This window comes from Pseudophryne corroboree, chromosome 5, assembly GCF_028390025.1.
Source record: "Pseudophryne corroboree isolate aPseCor3 chromosome 5, aPseCor3.hap2, whole genome shotgun sequence".
Classification (NCBI taxonomy): Eukaryota; Metazoa; Chordata; class Amphibia; order Anura; family Myobatrachidae; genus Pseudophryne; species Pseudophryne corroboree.
This window is the reverse complement of record NC_086448.1, coordinates 154,615,308-154,641,796: the sequence shown is the minus strand read 5'-3', so window position 1 is coordinate 154,641,796 and position 26,489 is coordinate 154,615,308. Positions and strand designations below refer to the sequence as shown.

The following is a 26,489-nucleotide window of genomic DNA, read 5'->3' as shown; positions in this document are numbered from 1 at the left end:
AGGGTGGATAAAGCGCTCACACGTCTGTCAAAAAAGGTGGCACTACCGTCTCCGGACACGGCCGCCCTGAAGGAGCCTGCAGATAGAAAGCAGGAGGCTATCCTGAAGTCTGTATATACACACTCAGGTATTATACTGAGACCGGCTATTGCTTCAGCATGGATGTGCAGTGCTGCAGCTGCGTGGTCAGATTCCCTGTCGGAAAACATTGATACCCTAGACAGGGATACTATATTGCTAACCGTAGAGCATATTAAAGACGCTGTCTTGTACATGAGAGATGCACAGAGGGATATTTGCCGGCTGGCATCTAAAATAAACGCAATGTCCATTTCTGCCAGGAGAGGATTGTGGACTCGGCAGTGGACAGGAGATGCAGATTCTAAAAGGCACATATAAGTATTGCCTTACAAGGGTGAGGAGTTGTTTGGGGATGGTCTCTCGGATCTCGTTTCCACAGCGACAGCTGGGAAGTCAGCATTTGTACCCCATGTTCCCTCACAGCCAAAGAAAGCACCGTATTATCAGGTACAGTCCTTTCGGCCCCAGAAAGGCAAGCGGGTTAGAGGCGCGTCCTTTCTGCCCAGAGGCAGAGGTAGAGGGAAAAAGCTGCAACATACAGCCAGTTCCGAGGAACAAAAGTCCTCCCCCGCTTCCTCTAAGTCCACCGCATGACGCTGGGGCTCCACAGGCGGAGCCAGGTACGGTGGGGGCCCGTCTCAAGAACTTCAGCGACCAGTGGGCTCGCTCATGGGTGGATCCCTGGATTCTACAAGTAGTATCTCAGGGGTACAAGCTGGAATTCGAGACGTCTCCCCCTCGCCGTTTCCTCAAATCTGCCTTGCCGACAGCTCCCCCGGACAGGGAGGCAGTGCTGGAGGCGATTCATAAGCTGTATTCTCAGCAGGTGATAATCAAGGTACCCCTCCTTCAACAAGGACGGGGTTACTATTCCACAATGTTTGTGGTACCGAAACCGGACGGTTCGGTGAGACCCATTTTAAATTTAAAATCCTTGAACACTTATATAAGAAGGTTCAAGTTCAAGATGGAATCGCTCAGGGCGGTGATTGCAAGCCTGGACGAGGGGGATTCCATGGTATCACTGGACATCAAGGATGCTTACCTGCATGTCCCCATTTACCCTCCTCACCAGGAGTACCTCAGATTTGTGGTACAGGACTGTTATTACCAATTCCAGACGTTGCCGTTTGGTCTGTCCACGGCACCGAGGGTATTTACCAAGGTAATGGCCGAAATGATGATACTCCTTCGGAGAAAGGGAGTTTTAATTATCCCGTACTTGGACGATCTCCTTATAAAGGCGAGGTCCAGGGAACAGTTGTTGATCGGTGTAGCACTAGCTTGGGAAGTGCTACAACAGCACGGCTGGATCCTGAATATTCCAAAGTCGCAGCTGGTTCCTACAACGCGTCTACTGTTCCTGGGGAGGGTTCTGGACACAGAACAGAAAAAAGTATTTCTCCCGGAGGAGAAGGCCAAGGAGTTGTCATCTCTAGTCAGAGACCTCCTAAAACCAAAACAGGTGTCGGTGCACCACTGCACGCGAGTCCTGGGAAAGATTGTGGCTTCTTACGAAGCAATTCCATTCGGAAGGTTCCATGCAAGGATCTTTCAGTGGGATCTGTTGGACAAGTGGTCCGGATCGCATCTTCAGATGCATCGGCTGATAACCCTGTCTCCAAGGACCAGGGTGTCGCTGTTGTGGTGGCTGCAGAGTGCTCATCTTCTAGAGGGCCGCAGATTCGGCATACAGGACTGGGTCCTGGTGACCACGGATGCCAGCCTTCGAGGTTGGGGGGCAGTCACACAGGGAAGAAACTTCCAGGGACTATGGACAAGTCAGGAGACTTCCCTACACATAAATATTCTGGAACTAAGGGCCATTTACAATGCCCTAAGTCAGGCAAGACCCCTGCTTCAACACCAGCCGGTGCTGATCCAGTCAGACATCATCACGGCGGTCGCCATGTAAACCGACAGGGCGGCACAAGAAGCAGGATGGCAATGGCAGAAGCCACAAGGATTCTCCGATGGGCGGAAAATCATGTGTTAGCACTGTCAGCAGTGTTCATTCCCGGAGTGGACAACTGGGAAGCAGACTTTCTCAGCAGACACGACCTCCACCCGGGAGAGTGGGGACTTCATCCAGAAGTCTTCCAAATGATTGTACACCGGTGGGAAAGGCCACAGGTGGACATGATGGCGTCCGGCCTCAACAAAAAGCTAAAAAGATATTGCGCCAGGTCAAGGGACCCTCAGGCGATAGCTGTGGACGCTCTGGTAACACCGTTGGTGTACCAGTCAGTGTATGTGTTCCCTCCTCTGCCTCTCATACCCAAGGTACTGAGACTAATAAGAAGGAGAGGAGTAAGAACTATACTCATTGTTCCGGATTGGCCAAGAAGAGCTTGGTACCCAGAACTTCAAGAAATGATCTCAGAGGACCCATGGCCTCTGCCGCTCAGACAGGACTAGCTGCAGCAGGGGCCCTGTCTGTTCCAAGACTTACCGCGGCTGCGTTTGACGGCATGGCGGTTGAACGCCGGATCCTGAAGGAAAAGGGCATTCCGGAGGAAGTTATCCCTACGCTTATTAAAGCTAGGAAAGAAGTGACCGCAAACCATTATCACCGCATATGGCGGAAATATGTTGCGTGGTGTGAGGCCAGGAAGGCCCCAACGGAGGAATTTCAGCTAGGTTGATTTCTGCACTTCCTACAGTCAGGGGTGACTATGGGCCTAAAATTGGGTTCCATTAAGGTCCAGATTTCGGCTCTATCGATTTTCTTCCAAAAAGTACTGGCTTTACTACCTGAAGTTCAGACATTTGTTAAGGGAGTGCTGCATATTCAGCCCCCTTTTGTGCCCCCAGTGGCACCTTGGGATCTCAACGTGGTGTTGAATTTCCTAAAGTCGCTTTGGTTTGAACCACTTAAAACCGTGGAACTAAAATATCTCACGTGGAAAGTGGTCATGCTGTTGGCCTTAGCTTCGGCCAGGCGTGTGTCAGAATTGGCGGCTTTGTCTTGTAAAAGCCCTTATCTGATTTTCCATATGGATAGGGCGGAATTGAGGACTCGTCCCCAATTTCTCCCAAAGGTGGTTTCAGCGTTTCATTTGAACCAGCCTATTGTGGTGCCTGCGGCTACTCGTGACTTGGAGGACTCCAAGTTGCTGGACGTAGTCCGGGCCCTAAAAATCTATGTTTCCAGGACAGCTGGAGTCAGAAAGACTGACTCGCTATTTATCCTGCATGCGCCCAACAAGTTGGGTGCGCCTGCTTCAAAGCAGACTATTGCTCGCTGGATCTGTAGCACGATTCAACTTGCACATTCTGCGGCTGGACTGCCGCATCCTAAATCTGTAAAAGCCCATTCCACGAGGAAGGTGGGCTCTTCTTGGGCGGCTGCCCAAGGGGTCTCGGCTTTATAACTTTGCCGAGCAGCTACTTGGTCGCGGTCAAACACATTTGCTAAATTCTACAAGTTTGATACCCTGGCTGAGGAGGACCTAGAGTTCGCTCATTCGGTGCTTCAGAGTCATCCGCACTCTCCCGCCCGTTTGGGAGCTTTGGTATAATCCCCATGGTCCTTACGGAGTTCCCAGCATCCATTAGGACGTCAGAGAAAATAAGATTTTACTCACCGGTAAATCTATTTCTCGTAGTCCGTAGTGGATGCTGGGCGCCCGTCCCAAGTGCGGATTGTCTGCAATACTTGTATATAGTTATTGTTTAACTAAAGGGTTATCGTTGAGCCATCTGTTGAGAGGCTCAGTTATATTTCATACTGTTAACTGGGTATAGTATCACGAGTTATACGGTGTGATTGGTGTGGCTGGTATGAGTCTTACCCGGGATTCAAAATCCTTTCCTTATTGTGTCAGCTCTTCCGGGCACAGTATCCTAACTGAGGTCTGGAGGAGGGTCATAGAGGGAGGAGCCAGTGCACACCAGGTAGTCCTAAAGCTTTCTTTAGTTGTGCCCAGTCTCCTGCGGAGCCGCTATTCCACATGGTCCTTACGGAGTTCCCAGCATCCACTACGGACTACGAGAAATAGATTTACCGGTGAGTAAAATCTTATTTTTTCACATCCAGCATTTTTAATGTTGCTGTGATGTGACAGTAGCACCCATAATCACAATGCAGTAATGTAGATTACAGCTTGCAATTAGCATCCTTCGGGTGCCAGGACAGAGAACTGTCCCTGCATAGGGCTAGAAGCAAAAGGAAAACTACTGCTGTCACTTTGCTTCCATATTCAGACCCGGTAAGTGTATTGCATAAGTGGGGCCGTTGGGCTATATGGTTATGGATCAAAGGGTCGACAGACAGAAAGTTGACAATGTCAAGGTTGACACCAAATGGTTGACATGCACAATATCGACATGGTCAAAAGCCGACATGGAAATGTTTGATGCATGAAAAGTTCAACATGAGTTTTTTATGTTATTTAGGTGTCAAAAATTTCCCTTCCAGCATGTGGACCCCCCAATTACGGCTCGTTTCACTCGCCGTGCTTTGGGCAAGGTGCCTCGCTCTGCACAGGTTACCGTTCTCATTTGTAGTCCACCTGGATGGTACAGTATGAAAAAGTCCCAAAAATAAAACAAATCTAAAAACTCATGTCGACCATATGCTCTGTCAACTTTTGTCATGTCGACCATTTGAACCTGTCGCCCTTTTGACCAAGTCGACCATATGCATGTTGACCATTCGGTGTCAACCTATTGCTTGCCGACCTTTTAACTGTCGACCTGTCATCCAGATACCGGGCTATGCATGTGTTAGTGGAGTTCATTGGGAAGGAGATTGGATGGCCACATCTGATCTGAGGTCAACTCCTTGGACAGCTGCATCTAGATATATTTATGTTAATCCAGTATAGAAGGTAATATATAGATCTCCTCTATGTATCTGCTTCATAGCAACCAACACAGCAAAGGAGATTCCCTTTGGTTCAAACCCATTTCTTCTGCTCAGGCCCCAAAACTTGAATTCAGGAAACACTGTACCTAGAAGTAATAGCCAACCAATAAAAATATTGCCACACACACACACACACACTATATATATATATATATATATATATATATATATATATATAACCCAGGTGCGGCACTTGCGGACACAAACAGTTTACTTAGGTATATAAAGTAACGTTTCAGTGAAAATTTATTAATATTGTGGCACTTTCATCCCAAATATATATTTTATCTATTTTTCTGCTGCAGGGTACACTGGGCTCCACAAGTGTGGACAATGGGGTGTAGAGTAGGATCTTGATCCGAGGCACCAACAGGGTCAAAACTTTGACTGTTCCCAGAATGCACAGCGCCACCTCCTATATCACCCCGCCTCCCAGCACAGAAGCTAAGTTTGTCAGTTGGTGCTGCAGTAAGCAGGCACTTAACAGAGGGGCTGCTCCAAGCAGCCCTGAGAAAAGCTTTTTATGAGGTAAAAAGTGAAGACTTCAAGGGCAGCAGCGGTGGTAAATGTTTTGTGACGCCATTACTCCTCAGCTCACTGTTCCTGGGACTGCTTGGGCAAATCCTCCTATGTAAAGCCGCCTGGTTGTCAGCGCTGTGCATTTACATGACACTTAAGTATTCTACCTGCCTTTTTAGTCAGTGTTAGTAAGAAAGAGTGCATTTAGTCAGGAGTTTATAGTACAATTACCCTGTGATATACATCCAGTTTCTTACTGTGTAGTATTATATCTATTGACTATATAGCTGTGTAAGCTAGTCCAGTGCAGTATTATTGTTAGTAATAACCTCTGCATTGTACAAACTGTGACTGTTTGTGTGTGCATTGATAGCTGAGTGGTGTCCATCTCGTGTCTTTCACTCAACTTGCTATCGCTATATTCTATAACCTGAGGGGGCTTGGTGCGTCAGGTGTTATTTAATATAGGATTTTCACAAAGATATACTGTATTACGTATTTCTCTAACGTCCTAGTGGATGCTGGGGACTCCGTCAGGACCATGGGGAATAGCGGGCTCCGCAGGAGACAGGGCACATCTAAAAAGCTTTTTAGGTCACATGGTGTGTACTGGCTCCTCCCCCTATGACCCTCCTCCAAGCCTCAGTTAGGTTTTTGTGCCCGTCCGAGAAGGGTGCAAACTGGATGGCTCTCTTAAGGAGCTGTTTAGTAAAGTTTTTTTTAGGTTTCTAATCAGTGATTCCTGCTGGCGACAGGATCACTGCAACGAGGGACTTAGGGGAGAGACTTGCAACTCACCTGCGTGCAGGAGGATTGAAGTTTTAGGCTACTGGACACTGAGCTCCAGAGGGAGTCGGAACACAGGTCAGCCTGGGGTTCGTCCCGGAGCCGCGCCGCCGATCCCCCTTACAGACGCTGAAGAAAGACGGCGGAACGGAGGTCCGGAAACAGGCGGCAGAAGACTTCACAGTCTTCAGAGAGGTAGCGCACAGCACTGCAGCTGTGCGCCATTGTTGCTACACGGCTCACTGACACGGTCACGGAGGGTGCAGGGCGCTGCTGGGGGCGCCCTGGGCAGCAATATAAATACCTATTTGGCAAATAAATACATCACATATAGCCATTAAGGCTATATGTATGTATTTAACCCAGGCCAGTTTTCCTAATAACCGGGAGAAAAGCCCGCCGTGAAAGGGGCGGAGCTTATTCTCCTCAGCACTCAGCGCCATTTTCCTGACCAGCTCCGCTGGTGAGGAAGGCTCCCACTCTCCCCTGCACTACAGAAACAGGGTTAAAGAGAAGGGGGGCATAAATTGGCGATATAATTATATATTAAGAGCCCATATATAGAAACAACACCTTCTAGGGTTGTTATATACATTATGGCGCTTTTGGTGTGTGCTGGCAAACTCTCCCTCTGTCTCCCCAAAGGGCTAGTGGGTCCTGTCCTCTATCAGAGCATTCCCTGTATGTGTGTGCTGTAGGTCGGTACGTGTGTGTCGACATGTATGAGGAAAATGTTGGTGAGGAGACGGAGAAAATTGCCTGTAATGGTGATGTCACTCTCTAGGGAGTCGACACCAGAATGGATGGCTTACTTATGGAATTACGTGATAATGTCAACACGCTGCAAGCCGGTTGACGACATGAGACAGCCGGCGGACAAATTAGTATCGGTCCAGGCGTCTCAGACACCGTCAGGGGCTTGTAAAAACGCCCATTTACCTCAGTCGGTCGACAGACACTGACACGGACACTGACCCCAGTGTCGACGGTGAAGAAACAAACGTATTTTTCCTTTAGGGCCACAAGTTACATGTTAAGGGCAATGAAGGAGGTGTTACGTATTTCTGATACCACAAGTACCACAAATAAGGGTATTTTGTAGGGTGGGAATAAACTACTTGTAGTTTTGCCTGAATCAGAAAAATTAAATGAAGTGTGTGATGATACGTGGGGTTCCTCCGACAGAAAGTTATGGGCGGTATACCCTTTTTCCCGCCAGTAGTAAGGGCGAGTTGGAAAACACACCTTAGGGTGGACAAGGCGCTCACACGCATATAAAAAACATGGCGTTACCGTTTCCAGATACGGCCGCCCTCAAGGAGCCAGCTGATAGGAAGCTGAAAAATATCATAACAGTATATACACACATACTGATGTTATACTACGACCAGCAATCGCCTCAGCCTGGATGTGCAGCGCTGAGGGGGCTTGGTCGGATTTCCTGACTGAAAATTTTGATACCCTTGACAGGGACAGGATTTTATTGTCTATAGAGCATTTTAGGGATGCATTTCTATATATGTGTGATGCGCAGAGGCATATTTGCATTCTGGCATCAAAGAGTAAATGTGATGTACATATCTGCCAGACGAAGACACGACAGTGGTCAGGTGAGGCAGATTCCAGACGGCATATGGAAGTATTGCCGTATAAAGGGGCGGTCCATTGGACCTGGTGGCCATGGCAACAGCTGAAAAATCCACCTTTTGTTACCCCGAGTCACATATTGGCAGAAAAGGACACAGTCTTTTCAGTCTCAGTCCTTTCGTCCCCATACGGGCAGGCGGGCGAAGGCCAGTCATATCTGCCCAGGGGGAGAGGAAAGGGAAGAAGACTGCAGCAAGCAGCTCATTCCCAGGAAAGCTCCTCACGGCTTCTGCCAAGTCCGCAGCATAACGCTGGGGCCGTACAAGCGGACTCAGGTGCGGTAGGGGGTCATCTCAAGAGTTTCAGCAACACTCGCAAGGGAACTCCGGGATCCTACATGTAATATCCCAGGTGTACATTGGAAATTCGAGACGTCTCCCCCTCACACAATTCACAGGCTGTATTCCCAGCAGGTGATAATCAAAGTACCCTTCTTACAACAAGGAAGGGGGTAGTATTCCACACTATATTGTGGTACTGAAGCCAACCGGCTCGGTGAGATCTGAAATATTTGAACACTTACATACAAGCGTTCAAATCAAGATGGAGTCACTCGGAGCAGTGATAGCGAACCAGGAAGAAGGGGACGATATGATGTCACTGGATATCAGGGACGTTTACCTACAGGTCCAAATTTGCCCTTCTCACCAAGGGTACTTCAGGTTCCTGGTACAGAACTGTCACTATCAGTTCAGACGCTGCCGTTTGGATGGTTCACGGCGCCCCGGGTCTTTACCAAGGTAATGGCCGGAATGATGATTTTTCTTAAAAGAAACATGGACGCTTTCCTGATAAGGGCAAGGTCCAGAGAACAGTTGGAGGTCGGAGTAGCACTATCTTAAGTAGTTCTACGACAGCACGAGTGGATTCTAAATATTCCAAAATCGCAGCTTTTTCCGACGACACGTCTACTGTTCCTAGGGAAGATTCTGGACACAGTCCAGAAAAACGTGTTTCTCCCAGTGGAGAAAACCAGGGAGTTATCCGAGCTAATCGGGATCCTCCTAAAACCAGGAAAAGTGTCAGTGCATCATTGCACAAGAGTCCTGGTAAAAATGGTGGCTTATTACGAAGCAATTCCATTCGGCAGATTTCCCGCAAGAACTCTTCAGTGGGATCTGCTGGACAAATGGTCCGGATCGCATCCTCAGATGCATCAGCGGATAACCCTATATCCAAGGAAAAGGGTGTCTCTCCTGTGGTGATTACAGAGTGCTCATCTTCTAGAGGGCCGCAGATTCGGCATTCAGGATTGGATGCCGGTGACCACGGAGGCCAGCCTGAGAGGCTGGGGAACAGTCACACAGGGAAAAAATTTCCAGGGAAGTGTGATTAAGTCTGGAGAATTCTCTCCGCATAAATAAGCTTAGAGCAAATTTATAATGCTCTAAACTTAGCTAGACCTCTGCTTCAAGGTCAGCCGGTATTGATCCAGTGGGATAACATCACGGCAGTCGCCCACGTAAACAGAAGGGCGGCACAAGAAGCAGGAGGGCAGTGAAAACTGCAAGGATTTTTCGCTAGGCGGAAAATCATGTGATAGCACTGTCAGCAGTGTTCTTTCCGGGAGTGGACGACTGGGAAGCAGACTTCCTCAGCAGGCATGACCTCCACCCGGGAGAGTGGAAACTTCATAGGGAAGTTTTTCAACATGATTGTGGACCGTTGGCAAAGACCAAAGGTGGACATGATGGCGTCCCGCCCGAACAAAAACGGGACAGGTATTCCGCCAGGTCATGAGACCTTCAGGCGATAGCTGTGGATGTTCTGGTAACACCGTGGGTGTACCAGTCTGTGTATGTGTTCCCTCCTCTGTTTCTCATAACCAGGGTATTGAGAATTATAAGACATAGAGGAGTATGAACTATACTAGTGGCTCCGGATTGGCCAAGAGGGACTTGGTACCCGGAACTTCAAGAAATGCTCACAGAGGACTAAGGGCCTGGGGAGCTAAGAAGGGACTTGATTCAGCAAGTACCATGTCTATTCCAAGACTTACCGCGGCTGCGTTTGACGGCATGGCGGTTGAATGCCGGATCCTGAGGGGAAAAGGCATTCCATAAGAGGTCATACCTACCCTGGTCAAAGCCAGGAAGGAGGTGACCGCACAACGTCATCACCACATGTGGTGAAAATATGTTGCGTGGGTGAGGCCAGGAAGGCTCCACGACGGAAATTCAACTAGGTCGATTTCTACACTTCCCGAAAACAGGAGTGTTTTGGACCTCAAATTGGGGTTCATTAACATTTAAATTTCGGCCCTGTAGATTTTCTTCCAGAAAGAATTGACTTCAGTTCCTGAAGTCCAGATTGTAAAGGATGTATTGCATATACAGCTTTTTTGTGCCCCTAGGGGCACCGTGAGATCTCAACATAGTGTTGGGATTTCTTAAAATCATATTGGTTTGAACCGCTCAAATCTGTGGATTTGAAATATCTCACATGGAAAGTGACCATGCTGTTGACAAATATCTCACATGGGAAGTGACCATGTTGTTAGCCCTGGCCTCGGCCAGGCGATTGTCAGAATGGGCGGCTTTGTCTTACAAAAGCCCATATTAAAATTTTCCATTTGAACAGGACAGAACTGGGACTCGTCTCCAGTTTCTTCATGAAGGGGTGTCAGCGTTTTCACCTGAAACAACCTCTTGTGGTGCCTGCGGCTACTAGGGACTTGGAGGACTCCAAGTTACTAGACGTGGTCAGGGCCCTAAAAATATATATATATATATATATATAGTTAGGACTGCTGGAGTCAGAAAGTCTGACTTGCTGTTTATACTGTATACACCCAACAAGCTGGGTGCTCATGCTTCTAAGCAGTCTATTGCACGCTGGATTTGTAGTACAATTCAGCTTGCAAATTCTGTGGCAGGCCTGCCACAGACGAAATATGTAGATGCCCATTCCACAAGGAAGGTGGGCTCATCCTGGGCGGCTGCCCGAGGAGTCTCGGCATTACAACTTTGCCGAGCAGCTACGTGGTCAGGGGAGAACACGTTTGTAAAATTTTACAAATTTTGATACTCTGGCTAAGGAGGACCTGGAGTTCTCGCATTCGGTGCTGCAGAGTCATCCGCACTCTCCCGCCCGTTTGGGAGCTTTGGTATAATCCCCATGGTCCTGACGGAGTCCCCAGCATCCACTAGGACGTTAGAGAAAATAAGAATTTACTTACCGATAATTCTATTTCTCGTAGTCCGTAGTGGATGCTGGGCGCCCATCCCAAGTGCGGATTGTCTGCAATGCTTGTACATAGTTATTGTTACAAAAATCGGGTTATTACTATTGTTGTGAGCCATCTTTTCGGAGGCTACTTCGTTTTGTTATCATACTGTTAACTGGGTTCAGATCACAAGTTGTACGGTGTGATTGGTGTGGCTGGTATGAGTCTTACCCGGGATTCAAGATCCTTCCTTATTGTGTACGCTCGTCCGGGCACAGTACCTAACTGAGGCTTGGAGGAGGGTCATAGGGGGAGGAGCCAGTACACACCATGTGACCTAAAAAGCTTTTTAGATGTGCCCTGTCTCCTGCGGAGCCCGCTATTCCCCATGGTCCTGACGGAGTCCCCAGCATCCACTACGGACTACGAGAAATAGAATTATCGGTAAGTAAATTCTTATTTTTTCTCTGTGATTTAGTCACCATATCTCTCCTTTATCTCTGCTGGTGCTGACTACACTGCGCAGGGGTTTGGGTTTAGGGATATAGGGCTGCTAATAATTGTACTGTGTTACCTCATACTGCAAGTTATGTCTGCTTCTGAGGGTAACGGTTCTGGGGCAGAACACACATCTGGTGTTGCTGAAGCCACAGGCACATATGAGGAGAATATAGCAGCTGTGGGCTCTGGTTCTGGGGGCTCCTTGCCCCCCAGTGGGACTGTGGCAACGGAGGCATACACTGACCCTCCGTGGGCCGCTTTTTCCACACTTCTGCATACGCTAGTTCAAAAACTAACACCCCCTATGGGACCCCCAATGCCGGTACAACCGTATGTGGTCCCTGCAGCTAACCCGCCGTGGGCGGATGATTTATCTGCTCAATTAAAGAAGTTGAACCAGTCCCTGACTGCTAAAAAGTCTGACCATCGCTCGCCTAATTCCAAGAGGTCCTCCAAGCGAGCGCTCGTCTCCTCACAATCCACTGACACCTCGTCTGATGAAGACAGCACATACACTGACCCCACAGGTTCTGACTCAGATACGGCTGATGGGGAGGGTAGTTCACATGTGGATGTTCCTGATCTTTTTGAGGCTATTAAGTTAATTCTGCAGATTACGGATGATCCCGAGCCATCCGTTCCTCCTAAGAAACCAGATAGGTTCAAGCGTCAGAAGGTGATTAAACAAGTTTTACCTCACTCTGACCACCTAGTGGATATACGTCAGGAACCCTGGCAAAGCCGGGTACGAAGTTTGTGCCTCAAAAGAAGATGCTGGCTCGCTATCCTCTCGCGCCAGAGCTGTCTAAGAATTAGGAAACGCCTCCTCCAGTAGACTCACATGTGGCTAGGATGGTGGTTTCCTCAGCTCTACCTGTCACTACCGTCACGTCTCTAAAAAATCCTACGGATAAACGTGTCGAGGGTTGTCTAAAAGCGATTTACACCCTCACGGGTACTGCACAAACGCCCACTATTGCAGCTACATGGGCGGCAGAGGCTATTAAAGCATGGGCCTTGGAGTTAGAAGCTGAAATCTCCTCTGACCATGCTAGACAATGCTTGTCATATATTGTCACAGCTTCTCGCTATATTAAAGAGGCGGCTTCTGATGCCGGTATCCTAGCAGCCAAGGCCTCTACTACGTCAGTCCTGGCTCGCAGGATATTGTGGCTGAGATCCTGGTCTGTGGATCTGGACTCTAGAAAAACCCTGGAGGTACTCCCTTTCAAGGGGGATAGTCTGTTTGGGGAGGACTTAAATAAGATAGTGGCTGACTTGGCTACTGCCAAAACTGCCTGTCTGCCTGATACAGCTCCTTCTGTGTCGAAGACCAAAGGCACGTCTTTTCGCCCCTTTCGTCCTTCAGGTAAAGTAAAAGGTCAGGCATACCATAAGCAGGCCCGCACTTCCAAACCTGGTAAGCCGAAGCCCAAAAGAGCCTGGGCTGCCCGTCAGCCAGCAGCCAAGACCGATAAGCCTGCCGCATGATGGGGCGGGCCTTCCCCCGGGGGGCTCCCAGGGTGGGGGGCCGGCTTCTAGGGTATACCCAGGAATGGTTGAAGACCACTTCAGATGCCTGGGTACGGGAAGTCGTCACTCGAGGTTACGCCATAGCCTTCAAAAACCGACCCCCTCATCGATTTTGCCAGACAGACGTCCCGTCGGACCAGACAAAGGCAAACACTCTGCATTCGGTGGTACAGACCCTCCTGGATACAGGAGTCGTAGTACAGGTGCCTCTTGCTCAGAGGGGCCGGGGGTACTATTCTCCGCTGTTTCTAGTCCCGAAACCGAATGGGTCCTCCCGGCCCATTCTCAACCTCAAGGCACTGAACAAGTTTGTGAAGGTTTCCAAGTTCCGTATGGAAAACCTTCGCTCTATAGTTCTGGCCTTGGAACCTGGGGACTACATGGTCTCCCTGGATATACAGGATGCTTACCTGCATATTCCTATAGCAGTGTCACATCAACAATACCTGAGGTTCGCTATTGGCAACCTCCATTACCAGTTTCGGGCATTACCTTTTGGTTTAACAACGGCTCCGCGAGTCTTCACCAAAGTTATGACGGTGGTACTCCGCCATCAAGGGGTCAGGATACTGCCGTATCTGGACGACTTGTTAATCCTGGCAAATTCCCCAGATCTTCTCCTGCGTCATCTGGATATGACGGTCCGGTTTCTACAAGCCCACGGGTGGCTCATCAACTGGAAGAAATCCTCCCTGGTCCCTACTCAGAGCATGGTGCATCTGTGAGCGCTGTTGGACACTACAACCAGAGGTTGTTCTTGTCTCAGGAGAAAGTCCTGAAACTTCAGGACAGGATTCGTTGCTTCCTTTCTCGTCCGCAAGTGTCGATACATTCGGCAATGCAGGTGCTGGGCCTCATGGTATCAGCATTCGACATGGTGGAGTATGCTCAATTCCATTCTTGCCCCCTCCAGAAGCTGATTCTAGCCAAGTGGGACGGCCTGCCTCACCGGATCAGGTCTCAAATGATCTCTTTGACTCCGGAGGTCCGTTTGTCGCTGCTCTGGTGGCTCCAGGACCGACAATTGTGCAGAGGCCGTCCCTTCTGGATATACAACTGGGTCCTGTTGACGACAGATGCCCGTCTAAGAGGTTGGGGCGCGGTGCTGGAGCAGCACTCCTTGCAGGGTCGGTGGACCAAGGTAGAATCTCTCCTCTCGATCAACATTCTGGAATTGCGGGCGGTCTTCAATGCGTTGAACCTAGCCCAGCATTTGATTCAGAACCGTCCTGTTCAAGTACAGTCGGACAACGCCACCATAGTGGCTTACATAAATCATCAAGGCAGCACTCAAAGCCGCCTAGCAATGAAGGAAGTCTCACGGATTCTACAGTGGGCAGAACGCCATCTACCTGCCTTATCGGCAATATTCATTCCGGGAGTCCTAAATTGGGAAGCTGACTTTCTCAGTCGTCAGGACGTGCATGCCGGCGAGTGGGGCCTCCATCCAGAAGTGGTTCAACTCCTCGTGGAAAGGTGGGGTCTTCCAGATGTGGATCTGATGGCGTCTCGACACAATCACAAGGTTCCGGTCTTCGGAGCAAGGACAAGGGATCCTCAAGCAGCATTCGTGGATGCGCTGGCAGTGCCGTGGAGGTTTCGGATGCCGTACGTGTTCCCTCTGGTGTCACTCCTGCCCAGGGTAATTCGGATGTTCAAGCAAGAAAAAGGAAATCTGCTTCTCGTAGCTCCGGCGTGGCCCAGACGGCACTGGTTCTCAGACCTGCAAGGCCTATTGTCAGAGCGTCCACTTCTACTTCCACAGCGCCCAGACCTCCTCGTTCAGGGCCCCTGTGTCTACCAGGACCTAGCCCGGCTGTCTTTGACGGCGTGGCTCTTGAAGCTTCCGTCTTAAGAGCTAAGGGTTTTTCTGAAGAGGTAATTAAAACTATGATGCGGGCCCGGAAACTGGCTTCTGCTCGGATTTACCATCGGGTCTGGCATTCCTACTTTGTTTGGTGCGCATCTAACCATTATGACGCTTCCAAGTTTAGTACAGCCAAACTTTTGGCTTTTCTACAGCAGGGCCTAGATTTAGGCCTGCGTCTGGCCTCCCTCAAGGTTCATATTTCTGCCTTGTCGGTGTGGTTTCATAGAAAAATTGCGACTTTACCTGATGTTCATACTTTCACTCAGGGTGTGTTGCGTATCCAACTTCCCTATGTCCCGCCTGTGGCTCCTTGGGACTTGTCGTGGTTTTGGAGGCGTTGCAGGAGCCTCCATTTGAACCTCTTGGTTCAGCTGACCTTAAGTGGCTTTTCCTTAAGGTGGTGTTCTTGCCTCTGCTAGAAGAGTGTCGGATTTGGGTGCCTTGTCTTGTAGTTCCCCATATCTGATTTTTCACCGTGACCGGGCGTTTCGTAGGACTCGTCCCGGATATTTACCTAAGGTGGTTTCTTCGTTCCACCTTAATCAGGAGATTGTGGTTCCAGCTTTTTTGTCTCTCCTGATTTGTCTCCCAAAGAGCGGTCTTTGGATGTGGTACGGGCTCTCCGTATCTATGTGAAGAGAACTGCTTCTATTCGAAAGTCTGATTCTCTCTTTGTTTTGTTTGGATTTCACAAACGTGGCTGGCCTGCTCACAAGCAGACCCTGGCCAGGTGGATTAGAATGGTGATTGCGCATGCTTATGTGAAGACTGGTCTGTCAGCTCCTGTTCACATTATGGCCCATTCTACTCGGTCTGTTGGACCTTCTTGGGCGGCCCAACGTGGTGCGACCCTTGATCAGTTGTGCAAGGTGGCTACATGGTCCTCTGGGAACACGTTCATAAGGTTCTATGCCTTCGATACTGCCGCTTCCCAGGATGCTTACTTTGGACGCCGGGTTCTTGTGCGCGCTACAGTGCGTCCCCTCCCATAAGGAACTGCTTTAGGACATCCCCATTGTCCAGACTTGTGGAACCCTGTGTACCCCGCAGCAGAAAACGAGTTTTATGGTAAGAACTTACCCTTGTTAAAACTCTTTCTGCGAGGTACATTGGGCTCCACAAGGCGCCCACCCTGGCGCACTTAGCTTCTTTGGGTTGATATGGCATTAGCCGCTGACACTTCTCTTGTCGTGAGAGTGTGGTGTATGTGGCTACTAACCGTTGTCGTCTCTTTTCCTGCTACTGCATTGGGCTGGTTAACTAAACTGAGCTCCTGTGCTGGGAGGCGGGGTGATATAGGAGGCGGCGCTGTGCATTCTGGGAACAGTCAAAGCTTTGAGCCTGTTGGTGCCTCGGATCAAGATCCTACTCTACACCCCATTGTCCAGACTTGTGGAGCCCAGTGTACCTCGCAGAAAGAGTTTTAACAAGGGTAAGTTCTTACCATAAAACTCGTTTTTTTATTTTTTTTTATTCTCTCTCTCTCTGGGGCCTGGATATAATGAAGTTCTCCTTTTTTAAAAGGGGCAATCATGTACAAGAGTTAAACTCGGACTTCATTACATCCCACCCTGGGCCTGTATTTTATATAATGTGACATTGCGACTGTCTGTGGGCTGCAGCGTTTTGGGGCTCCTTACAAATACACAGACAGTGATACATATTTTCAACAGCGTCATCATTGGTTATGGTAGAAATCATTCATTGAAACTGCATCTATTCCCTTATGTCATGTCAGGGTTTCCCTGCCTGGAGCAGTGGCTCTGTATAGTTTGCCTGTTGCCTTCCTAATTTTCTATGCCTGACATTGTAGAAATAGCACTTTGAGCATCTTGAATTACAAGCAACTCAACACAAACACGTCAGACTGCAATTTTGCAGGTTAAGTTTTTATGCTTGTGTTCTTGCTGTAAAATACATCAAACTCTAAATCAGACAGTTTGGTGTCTAAACCTGCAATTGTTATTTTTGCTGAATGATTGTACAGTCTTTTGCATTTTACACTTCTTATAGATCGTGACGCAATTTCTGATTTAGAAAGCAAACTAAAGGAAAATCGGAGATCAGCAGGGCCTAAAGCCTTATACTATGCAGGCTTGCTCTTGTGGGTGCTCGGAAGAAGTGACAAGGCTCAGGAGTACATTGACAGGATGTTGAAAATGTCCAATAAATCAAGTGAGGTATGTATTGAAGCAGCTGCTCGCTATTCAGCTCACACATAGCGGGTCACACTTATGCAGTCCGGGGGCATGAAGCTACATTTTAAGGCTATTTCTCATACATCCTAGAGGATGCCGGGGACGCTTCAAGAACCATGGGGTATAGACGGAATCCGCAGGAGACATGGGCACTTTAAGACTTTGAATGGGTGTGAACTGGCTCCTACCTCTATGCCCCTCCTCCAGACTTCAGTTAGATTCTGTGCCCAGTGAGACTGGATGTACTCTGAGGAGCTCTCCTGAGTTTCTCTGAAAAATACTTTTGTTAGGTATTTTATTTTCAGGGAGCAGTGCTGGCAACAGTCTCCCTGCTGCGTGGGACTTAGGGAGAGAAGCAAACCTACTTTTGTGAGTTTCAAGGCTCTGCTTCTTAGGCTACTGGACACCATTAGCTCCAGATGGTCTGATCGCTAGGTACGCCTAGATGCTCGGTTCCCGGAGCCTGTCGTCACCCCCCTTGCAAAGCCAGAAGTCAGAAGACGGGTGAGTAGAGGAAGATCAGAAGACTTCAGTGACGGCTTTGAGGTACCGCACAGCAGCTGCGCTGCGCGCCATGCTCCCACACACACAACGGCACTACAGGGTGCGCCCTGGGCAACATAAATCCTAATTTAAGTGACTGCCAAAAGTGGTATATAGTGCCTGGGCACTGAATCCGAACCCCCGCTAGTATAAATATTTGAAAAATAACGGGGCTGAAGTGCGCCATTAAGGGGGCGTGGCTTAGCCCTCACAGTTCTCATCAGCGCCATTTCCTCTCACAGAGCTGCAGAGACGCTGGTCCTATCCTCCTACACTGCTGTACAAGTAACAGGGTCTGAGGCATTGTATAAAACGTTTCAGTACCGGGATAGGCGCTGGGTTGTGAGCTGGCAAACTCCCTCTGTGTTTCTCTGACAGGCTTTACTGTGGGTCTGTCCCCTATAGCCCCAGTGTGGTTGTGGGTGTCGGTACACGACAGAAAAGACGGTGGGAGTGACCCTGTCTGCACCGCTGACTGCTGATTGGGTAAATGTTTTGAGTGTTTTGAATGCAAATGTGACTCTATTAAATAAGAGATTGGATAAATCTGAGTCTCAGAACCAGGCATGGAAAAAATCCATGGAGGATGTGTTGTCACAAGTCCATACCCCCTCGGGGTCACAAAAGCGTTCATTTACCCAGATAGCAGATACAGATACCGACACGGACTCTGACTCCAGTGTCGACTATAGTGATGCCAGATTGCATCCTAAACTGGCTAAGAGCATTCAGTACATGATTGTGGCGATAAAAGACGTGTTACAGGTGCATATCTCGGAAGACCCTGCTGTTCCTGATACAAGGGTCTGTATGTATAAAGGAAAGAAACCTGAGGTAACGTTTCCTCCCTCTCATGAACTGAACACGCTTTTTGAGCAGGTCTAGGAAAATCCTGACAAGAAATTTCAGATTCCCAAGAGAATTCCGGTGGCATATCCGTTCCCTTCTGGGGATAGGGATAATTGGGAGTCACCCCCCACTGTAGACAAAGCTCTATCACAGCTGTCCAAAAAGGTGGCGCTTCCGTCTCCTGACACGGCGGCCCTAAAGGATCCTGCGGATCGTAAGCAAGAAAATACATTGAAATCCATTTATGTCACTACGGGTACGCTACTCAGACCTGCCGTTGCATCGGCATGGGTGAGTAGCGCTATTGAAAAGTGGGCAGATAACTTGTCATCTGAGATAGATACCCTGGATAGGGATAGCATTCTTTTGACACTGGGTTATATCAGGGATGCTGCAGCCTATCTAAAGGAAGCTGCAAGGGACATTGGCCTTTTGGGATCAAGGGCCAATGCCATGGCAGTCTCAGGTAGGAGAGCATTGTGGATTCATCAATGGAATGCTGATGCTGACTCTAAGAAGGCTATGGAGTCTCTGCCGTATAAAGGTGGTGTCTTGTTTGGTGACGGCCTTGCTGACCTGGTATCTACGGCTACCGCGGGTTTGTCATCATTTTTACCTTATGTTCCTGCACAACAAAAGAAAACGCCCCACTATCAGATGCAGTCCTTTCGGCCCAATAAATACAAAAAAAGACGAGGGTCTTCCTTCCTTGTTGCTAGAGGAAGAGGAAAGGGAAAAAGGTCACCAGCTGTGGCAGGTTCCCAGGAGCAGAAGTCCTCTCCGGCTTCTGCCAAATCCACCGCATGACGCTGGGACTCCTCTGCGGGAGTCCGCACCGGTGGGGGCACGTCTCCAACTCTTCAGTCAGATCTGGGTTCGTTTGGGCCTGGATCCTTGGGTATTAGAAATAGTGTCCCAAGGGTACAAACTGGAGTTTCAAGACGTTCCCCCTCACCGATTTTTCAAATCGGCCTTACCAGCTTCTCTTCCGGACAGGGATGTAGTATGCGATGCAATACAAAAGCTGTGTCAAAATCAAGTCATTGTCAAGGTGCCTCCGTCACAACAGGGAGGAGACTTTTATTCGAGCCTGTTCGTGGTCCCGAAGCCGGACGGGTCGGTCAGACCAATTCTGAACCTAAAATCCCTCAATTTCTATCTGAGAAAATTCAAATTCAAGATGGAATCTCTCCATGCAGTGATCTCCAGTCTGGAAGAGGGGGATTTTATGGTGTCGGTCGACATAAATGATGCCTACTTACACGTCACCATATATCCTCCGCATCAGGCTTACCTGAGGTTTGCTATTCAGGATTGTCATTACCATTTTCAGACGTTGCCGTTTGGTCTGTCCACGGCTCCGAGAGTTTTCACCAAAGTTTTGGCGGAAATGATGGTTCTCCTGCGCAAGCAAGGAGTCACAATTATCCCGTACTTGGATGATCTCCTGATAAAGGCGAGATCCAGGGACCGATTACTGCAGAACATTACGATTTCCCTGACAGTTCTGCAACAACATGGTTGGCTCCTAAACTTGCCAAAGTCACAGTTGAGTCCGACAAAACGACTGTCATTTTTGGGAATGATTCTGGACACAGAAGTACAGAGTCTTTCTTCCAGAAGAGAAAGCTCTGGAAATTCAGAGTCTGGTCAAACAAATTCTGAAGCCAGCGAGAGTGTCAATCCATCAATGCACTCGAGTGCTGGGGAAAATGGTGGCGGCCTACGAGGCCATTCCATTTCGCAGGTTCCATGCCAGAGTGTTTCAGTGGGATCTGTTGGACAAGTGGTCCGGATCTCATCTGCACATGCACCGGAAAATTATCCTGTCATCCAAGACCAGAATCTCACTCCTGTGGTGGCTGCACAGCTCTCATCTTCTAGAGGGGCGCAGGTTCGGGATTCAGGATTGGGTCCTAGTGACCACGGATGCGAGTCTCCGAGGCTGGGGAGCAGTCACACAGGGGGAAACTTTCCAGGGAAGATGGTCAAGCCAGGAAGTTTTTCTAGACATAAACGTGTTGGAGTTAAGGGCCATTTACAACGGCCTTCTTCAAGCGGAACGTCTTCTTCGCAACCTGCCCGTCCTGATCCAGTCGGACAATGTGACAGCAGTGGCGCACATAAGCCGCCAGGGCGGAACAAAGAGCAGAGCGGCAATGGCAGAGGCCACAAAAATTCTCCGCTGGGCGGAAAGACATACAAGCGCTCTGTCGGCAATATTCATTCCAGGAGTGGACAACTGGGAAGCAGACTTCCTCAGCAGATACGATCTCCATCCCGAAGAGTGGGGTCTGCATCAAGAGGTCTTCGCAGAAGTGACAAGTCTTTGGGGAATTCCTCAAATAGACATGATGGCGTCCCGCCTCAACAAGAAACTTCAGAGATATTGTTCCAGGTCGAGAGACCCTCAAGCAGTAGCAGTGGACGCCCTAGTGACACCATTGGTGTTTCAGTCGGTGTACGTGTTCCCTCCGCTTCCACTCATTTCAAAGGTGCTGAAGATCATAAGAAGGACAAAGGTTCAGGCAATCCTCATTGTTCCGGACTGACTGGCCAAGAAGGGCTTGGTATCCAGATCTTCAGGAATTACTCATGGGAGATCCCTGGCCTCTTCCTCTACGAGAGGATCTGTTACAGCAGGGGCCGTGCGTATTCCAAGACTTACTGCGTCTTCGTTTGACGGCTTGGCGGTTGAACATCGTATCCTAGCCCGAAAGGGTATTTCCAGTGAAGTCATTCCCACACTTCTTCAGGCTAGAAAAGAAGTGACGGCAAAACATTATCACCGTATTTGGAGGAAATATGTTCTTGGTGTGAGTCCAAGAAGGCTCCTACGGAAGAGTTTTAGCTAGGTCGGTTTCTCCATTTTCTGCAAGCAGGTGTGGATGTGGGTTTAAAGTTGGGCTCAATTAAAGTGCAAATTTCGGCCTTATCAATTTTCTTTCAAAAAGAATTGGCCTCCCTTCCGGAAGTTCAGACTTTCGTGAAAGGCGTGCTGCACATCCAACCTCTGTTTGTGCCCCCAGTGGCACCATGGGATCTTAACATAGTGTTACAGTTCCTTCAATCACATTGGTTTGAACCTTTGCAGAAGATAGAGTTTAAATTTCTCACGTGGAAAGTGGTAATGCTGCTGACCTTGGCATCCGCAAGGCGGGTGTCTGAGTTAGCGGCCTTGTCTCATAAGAGCCCTTATTTAATCTTCAATGAAGATAGAGCGGAGTTGAGAACTCGTCAACAGTTTCTACCGAAGGTGATTTCAGCGTTCCACATGAACCAACCTATTGTGGTGCCTGTGGCTATGGCCGCCTTCGCTGAGTCAAAATCCCTCGATGTGGTTAGGGCATTGAAGATTTATGTCGCTAGGATGACTCAACTTAGGAAAACAGACGCTCTGTTTGTCCTGTATAATCCCAACAAGATTGGGGCTCCTGCTTCCAAGCAGACTATTGCACGCTGGATCTGTACTACGATTCAGAATGCTCATTCTACGGCTGGATTGCCGTTACCGAAATCAGTGAAGGCCCACTCTACCAGGAAGGTGGGCTCATCTTGGGGGTCATTCCGAGTTGTTCGCTCGCAAGCTGCTTTTAGCAGCTTTGCACACGCAAAGCCGCCGCCTACTGGGAGTGAATCTTAGCATAGTAAAACTGCGAACGAAAGATTCTCAAAATTGCGAATAGACACTTCTTAGCAGTTTCTGAGTAGCTCCAAACTTACTCGGCATCTGCGATCAGTTCAGTGCTTGTCGTTCCTGGTTTGACGTCACAAACACACCCAGCCCAGACACTCCTCCGTTTCTTCAGCCACTCCCGCGTTTTTCCCAGAAACGGTAGCGTTTTTCCGCACACACCCATAAAACGACCTGTTTCCGCCCAGAAACACCCACTTCCTGTCAATCACATTACGATCACCAGAACGAAGAAAATACCTTGTAATGCCGTGAGTAAAATACCTAACAGCATAGCAAATTTACTTGGCGCAGTCGCAGTGCAGACATTGCGCATGCGCACTAAGTGGAAAATCGCTGCGATGCGAAGAAATTTACTGAGCGAACAACTCGGAATGACCACCCTTGGGCGGCGGCCCGAGGGGTCTCGGCATTAAGAGAAAAGGATTTACCGGTCGGTATTAAAATCTTATTTTCTTAGGGGATGAATAACCCTGGTTGAATCTAATTATTTATGCTCTAGAATCAGTAGGACATGCCTCTGCTGAAAGGGGCATCACGTGTTTGACTGTTAATGTAATGTAATTGGCATACTTCCAATCAGAGCCGGCCCTAGACATAGGCAAACTAGGCAATTGCCTAGGGCATCTTGTATGCCTAGGGGCACAATCAGCTTCTGCTGATTAAAATGATATGCAGCATGCCTATATTCTGTGTGTAGCACTTTGTATGCAGATACAGCCACAGTCACACACAGTATATAGGCATGCCGCATATCATTTTAATCAGCATAATCTGCTTGTGCATCCTAGCCACATAGCAATGCACATAAGATGTATTTTCATAAAAAATAGGCACCCAACATTAGCAGAGCTGCCAGTTGACTCACACCAGGAACTATATGTGTCATTATGTGTATAAGGGCATTAATAAAGTGTAACATGTGTAATGGGCACTATGTGTGTTATTATGTGTATAAGGGCACTAATAATGTGCGGCATATGTGTAAGGGACATTATGTGTGTCATTATGTGTATAAGGGCATTAACAATGTGCGGCATATGTGTAAGGGAAATAATGTGTATAAGAGCATTAATAAGGGTTGGCATAATGTGTAAGGCACATTATGTTTATAAGGACATTAATATGTGTTATATGTGTAAGGGGCATTACTGTGTGGTATTATGTGTATAAATGCATTTCCAATGTGTGGCATTTTGTGTATAAGGTGCTCTACTATGTGGCGTAATGTGTAGAAAGGGCACTACTGTGTGGTCTAATGTGAATAACGAGCAATATGGTGTGGTGTAATGTGCATAAGGAGCAATATGGTGTGGTGTAATGAGAATAAAGAACAATATGGTGTGGTGTAATGTGAATAAGGAGCAATTCAGTATGATGTTATGTGAATGAGGGGCACTAGGGTGAGGAGTAACGTATATAAGGTAAAGTGGTACTACTGTGTGATGTAATGTGAATAAGGGACACTATCGCATTATAAATTGTGAATAAAGTTGCACTACTGTGAGGCAAAAGTTGAATTGGGGGTACTATTGTGTGGCCATGCCCCTTGCCAGCAAAAACACATACCTTTTTGGGCTGTGCGCCGAATGAGCACACTGTTCTTATTTAAATTACAGGGGGTAGGAACACAAAAAAAAAGACTGCTATGGGTGGGAGGTGATGGTGCTGGGAAAGGGGTGCAGGGTCAGAGGCGGAACTAGCGGTGGTGCTAGGGGGCACCAGCCAAAATCTTGCCTAGGGCATCATATTGGTTAGGGCCGGCTCTGCTTCCAATCAAGTGACAGTCATAGTTAAGCCAGGCATTCTCCACTGCTGCCTAGCCTCCTGGCCTGCATGGTAAAAAATACAATAAAAGCAAATAGATGACAAAACACAAAAACTCACAAGTGTTTAATACTGTATTTGTTTAGCTTTACAAATTATATACATGCATTTTAACATGTAGCTAATTACACAATACAAGAATCTCCATCTGCTAATTCATGTAAAAGCGATCAGTTGATACAGTATTTCTCTGTAAACCTATAGTCTGGTTCTACTCCTCTTTCTGTACCAGTCTGGCCCATCTGTTTTTGGATGGCCATGTATGAACTCGCCTACTGTAGCTGATTAATGGGAAAGCAAAGCATGTTATTGGTCAAGGACAACAAAAAGAATTACAACTCTTTTCCAAACAATTACCAGTGAGTTCACTGCACCAAACATAGCCACTGTATCTAAAAGGAGTCGGCTGCTGAGGCACAGTCTTCACTCGCCTACCAGCAAGGTAGGCATACAGGTCCGGAACTAGGGTGGTGCACAAAGTGCTTTCTCGCAGTGCATTTTCCCTGCATCCACCCCAATTGGCTGCCTGTGTACGTGCTGCTGCCGCCACCTGACAGTGCTGTCCGCTGTAGTGTATATTAGCAGTGCTGCGGTCGGCTCCCTCTCTGTCAGATGCACCGCAGCTTATATACAGCGCAGGGCAGTGTATGAGTCTTCCCCCGTGTGCTCTGCCCTCCCCTCCTCTCCTACAGTGTCTGAGGAGGAGGGACTTCGGGGTGTTGGAGCACAGGAGCCGGCTGCTGCTGCTGCCTACCAGTCTCAGCACAAGTCATGTAAGACACAGGAAAAGCTACACTCACACACTCTCTCACACACACACACACACACATACACTCTCTCTCTCACTCCATTCATTCATTCACTGACTCACTCTTACTGGCAGCTCACTCGCTCACACACGCACACACGCACACACACACACACACACACACACACACACACACACACAGCTAAAGAGTCGCAGTGGCTGTGTATGACGTCACACACCCATCGTGACCCACCCCAGGTATGGTCTGGACATGCCTTGGTTGTCCGGACCGAGCCCATAAAACGCAGCATCAGCGCCCACAAAACACGGCATTCCCGCCCCCCTCCAGGTCTTAAACTGCGTTTTGAAGAGAACACAGTTTAGAACCTTGCACATGCACGTACCGGCGTACGCGATTGTGCAGATGTGCAAAAATTGCTTCATATCGATTTTTGCACATCAGCGACAGGGTCTGAATTAGGCCCAGTAAACAGAAATAGATACACAATGGAACCCAGTTAGAGAAGACTGAGGTCCGACATTTAGAAACTGATCGAGATAAATCCTTATTTGTTATTTTAAAAGTAACATTGGATTTGAATGTAGGGATAAGGGGGGTAATTCCAAGTTGATCGCAGCAGGAAATTTTTTAGCAGTTGGGCAAAACCATGTGCACTGCAGGGGGGGCAGATATAACATTTGCAGAGAGAGTTAGATTTGGGTGTGGTGAGTTCAATCTGCAATCTAAATTTCAGTGTAAAATTAAAGCAGCCAGTATTTACCCTGCACAGAAACAAAATAACCAACCCAAATCTAACTCTCTCTGCAAATGTTATATCTGTCCCCCCTGCAGTGCACATGGGAGGTCATTCCGAGTTGTTCGCTCGTTAAAAATCTTCGCATCGCAGCAATGTCCGCACTGCGACTGCGCCAAGTAAATTTGCTATGCAGTTAGGAATTTTACTCATGGCTTTTTCATCGTTCTGGCGATCGTAATGTGATTGACAGGAAATGGGTGTTACTGGGCGGAAACAGGCCGTTTTATGGGCGTGTGGGAAAAAACGCTACCGTTTCCGGAAAAAACGCAGGAGTGGCCGGAGAAACGGGGGAGTGTCTGGGCGAACGCTGGGTGTGTTTGTGACGTCAAACCAGGAACGACAAGCACTGAAATGATCGCAGATGCCGAGTAAGTCTGATGCTACTCAGAAACTGCTACGAGGTGTGTAATCGCAATATTGCGAATACATCGTTCGCAATTTTAAGATGCTAAGATTCACTCCCAGTAGGCGGCGGCTTAGCATGAGCAAATCTGCTAAAATCCGCTTGCGAGCGAACAACTCGGAATGAGGGCCATGGTTTTGCCCAACTGCTAAAAAATTTCCTGCTGCGATCAACTTGGAATTACCCCCAAGGACAATAGAGCAATTCAAACCTGATTCTGGCCATACATGCTATACATTTCCAACTGAATCAGGGCAATTAGTCAGACATCACACTGTACCTGGCAATATATTTAGCCTAAACAAAAAAAAAACAACATAATTATCAGGTCCATATCTTGCCCTATTGATTCAGTGATGCTGGCAGTAATGCATGTAATGCAGTGATATTCACACACAATCTCTCGCAGTCTGTCTCTGCTGACTCACACTACACC

General features: G+C 48.3%; 1 protein-coding gene across 1 annotated transcript in view; it reads left to right on the top strand.

The window, feature by feature from the left end:
• TTC21A (tetratricopeptide repeat domain 21A) overlaps positions 1–26,489 on the top strand; it is a 325,510-nt gene that overhangs the window by 25,322 nt on the left and 273,699 nt on the right. The window contains exon 4 of the mRNA XM_063925168.1: positions 16,987–17,153. Within this exon, the coding sequence (XP_063781238.1) occupies positions 16,987–17,153 (167 nt within the window). The remainder of the gene's footprint in view (positions 1–16,986; positions 17,154–26,489) is intronic.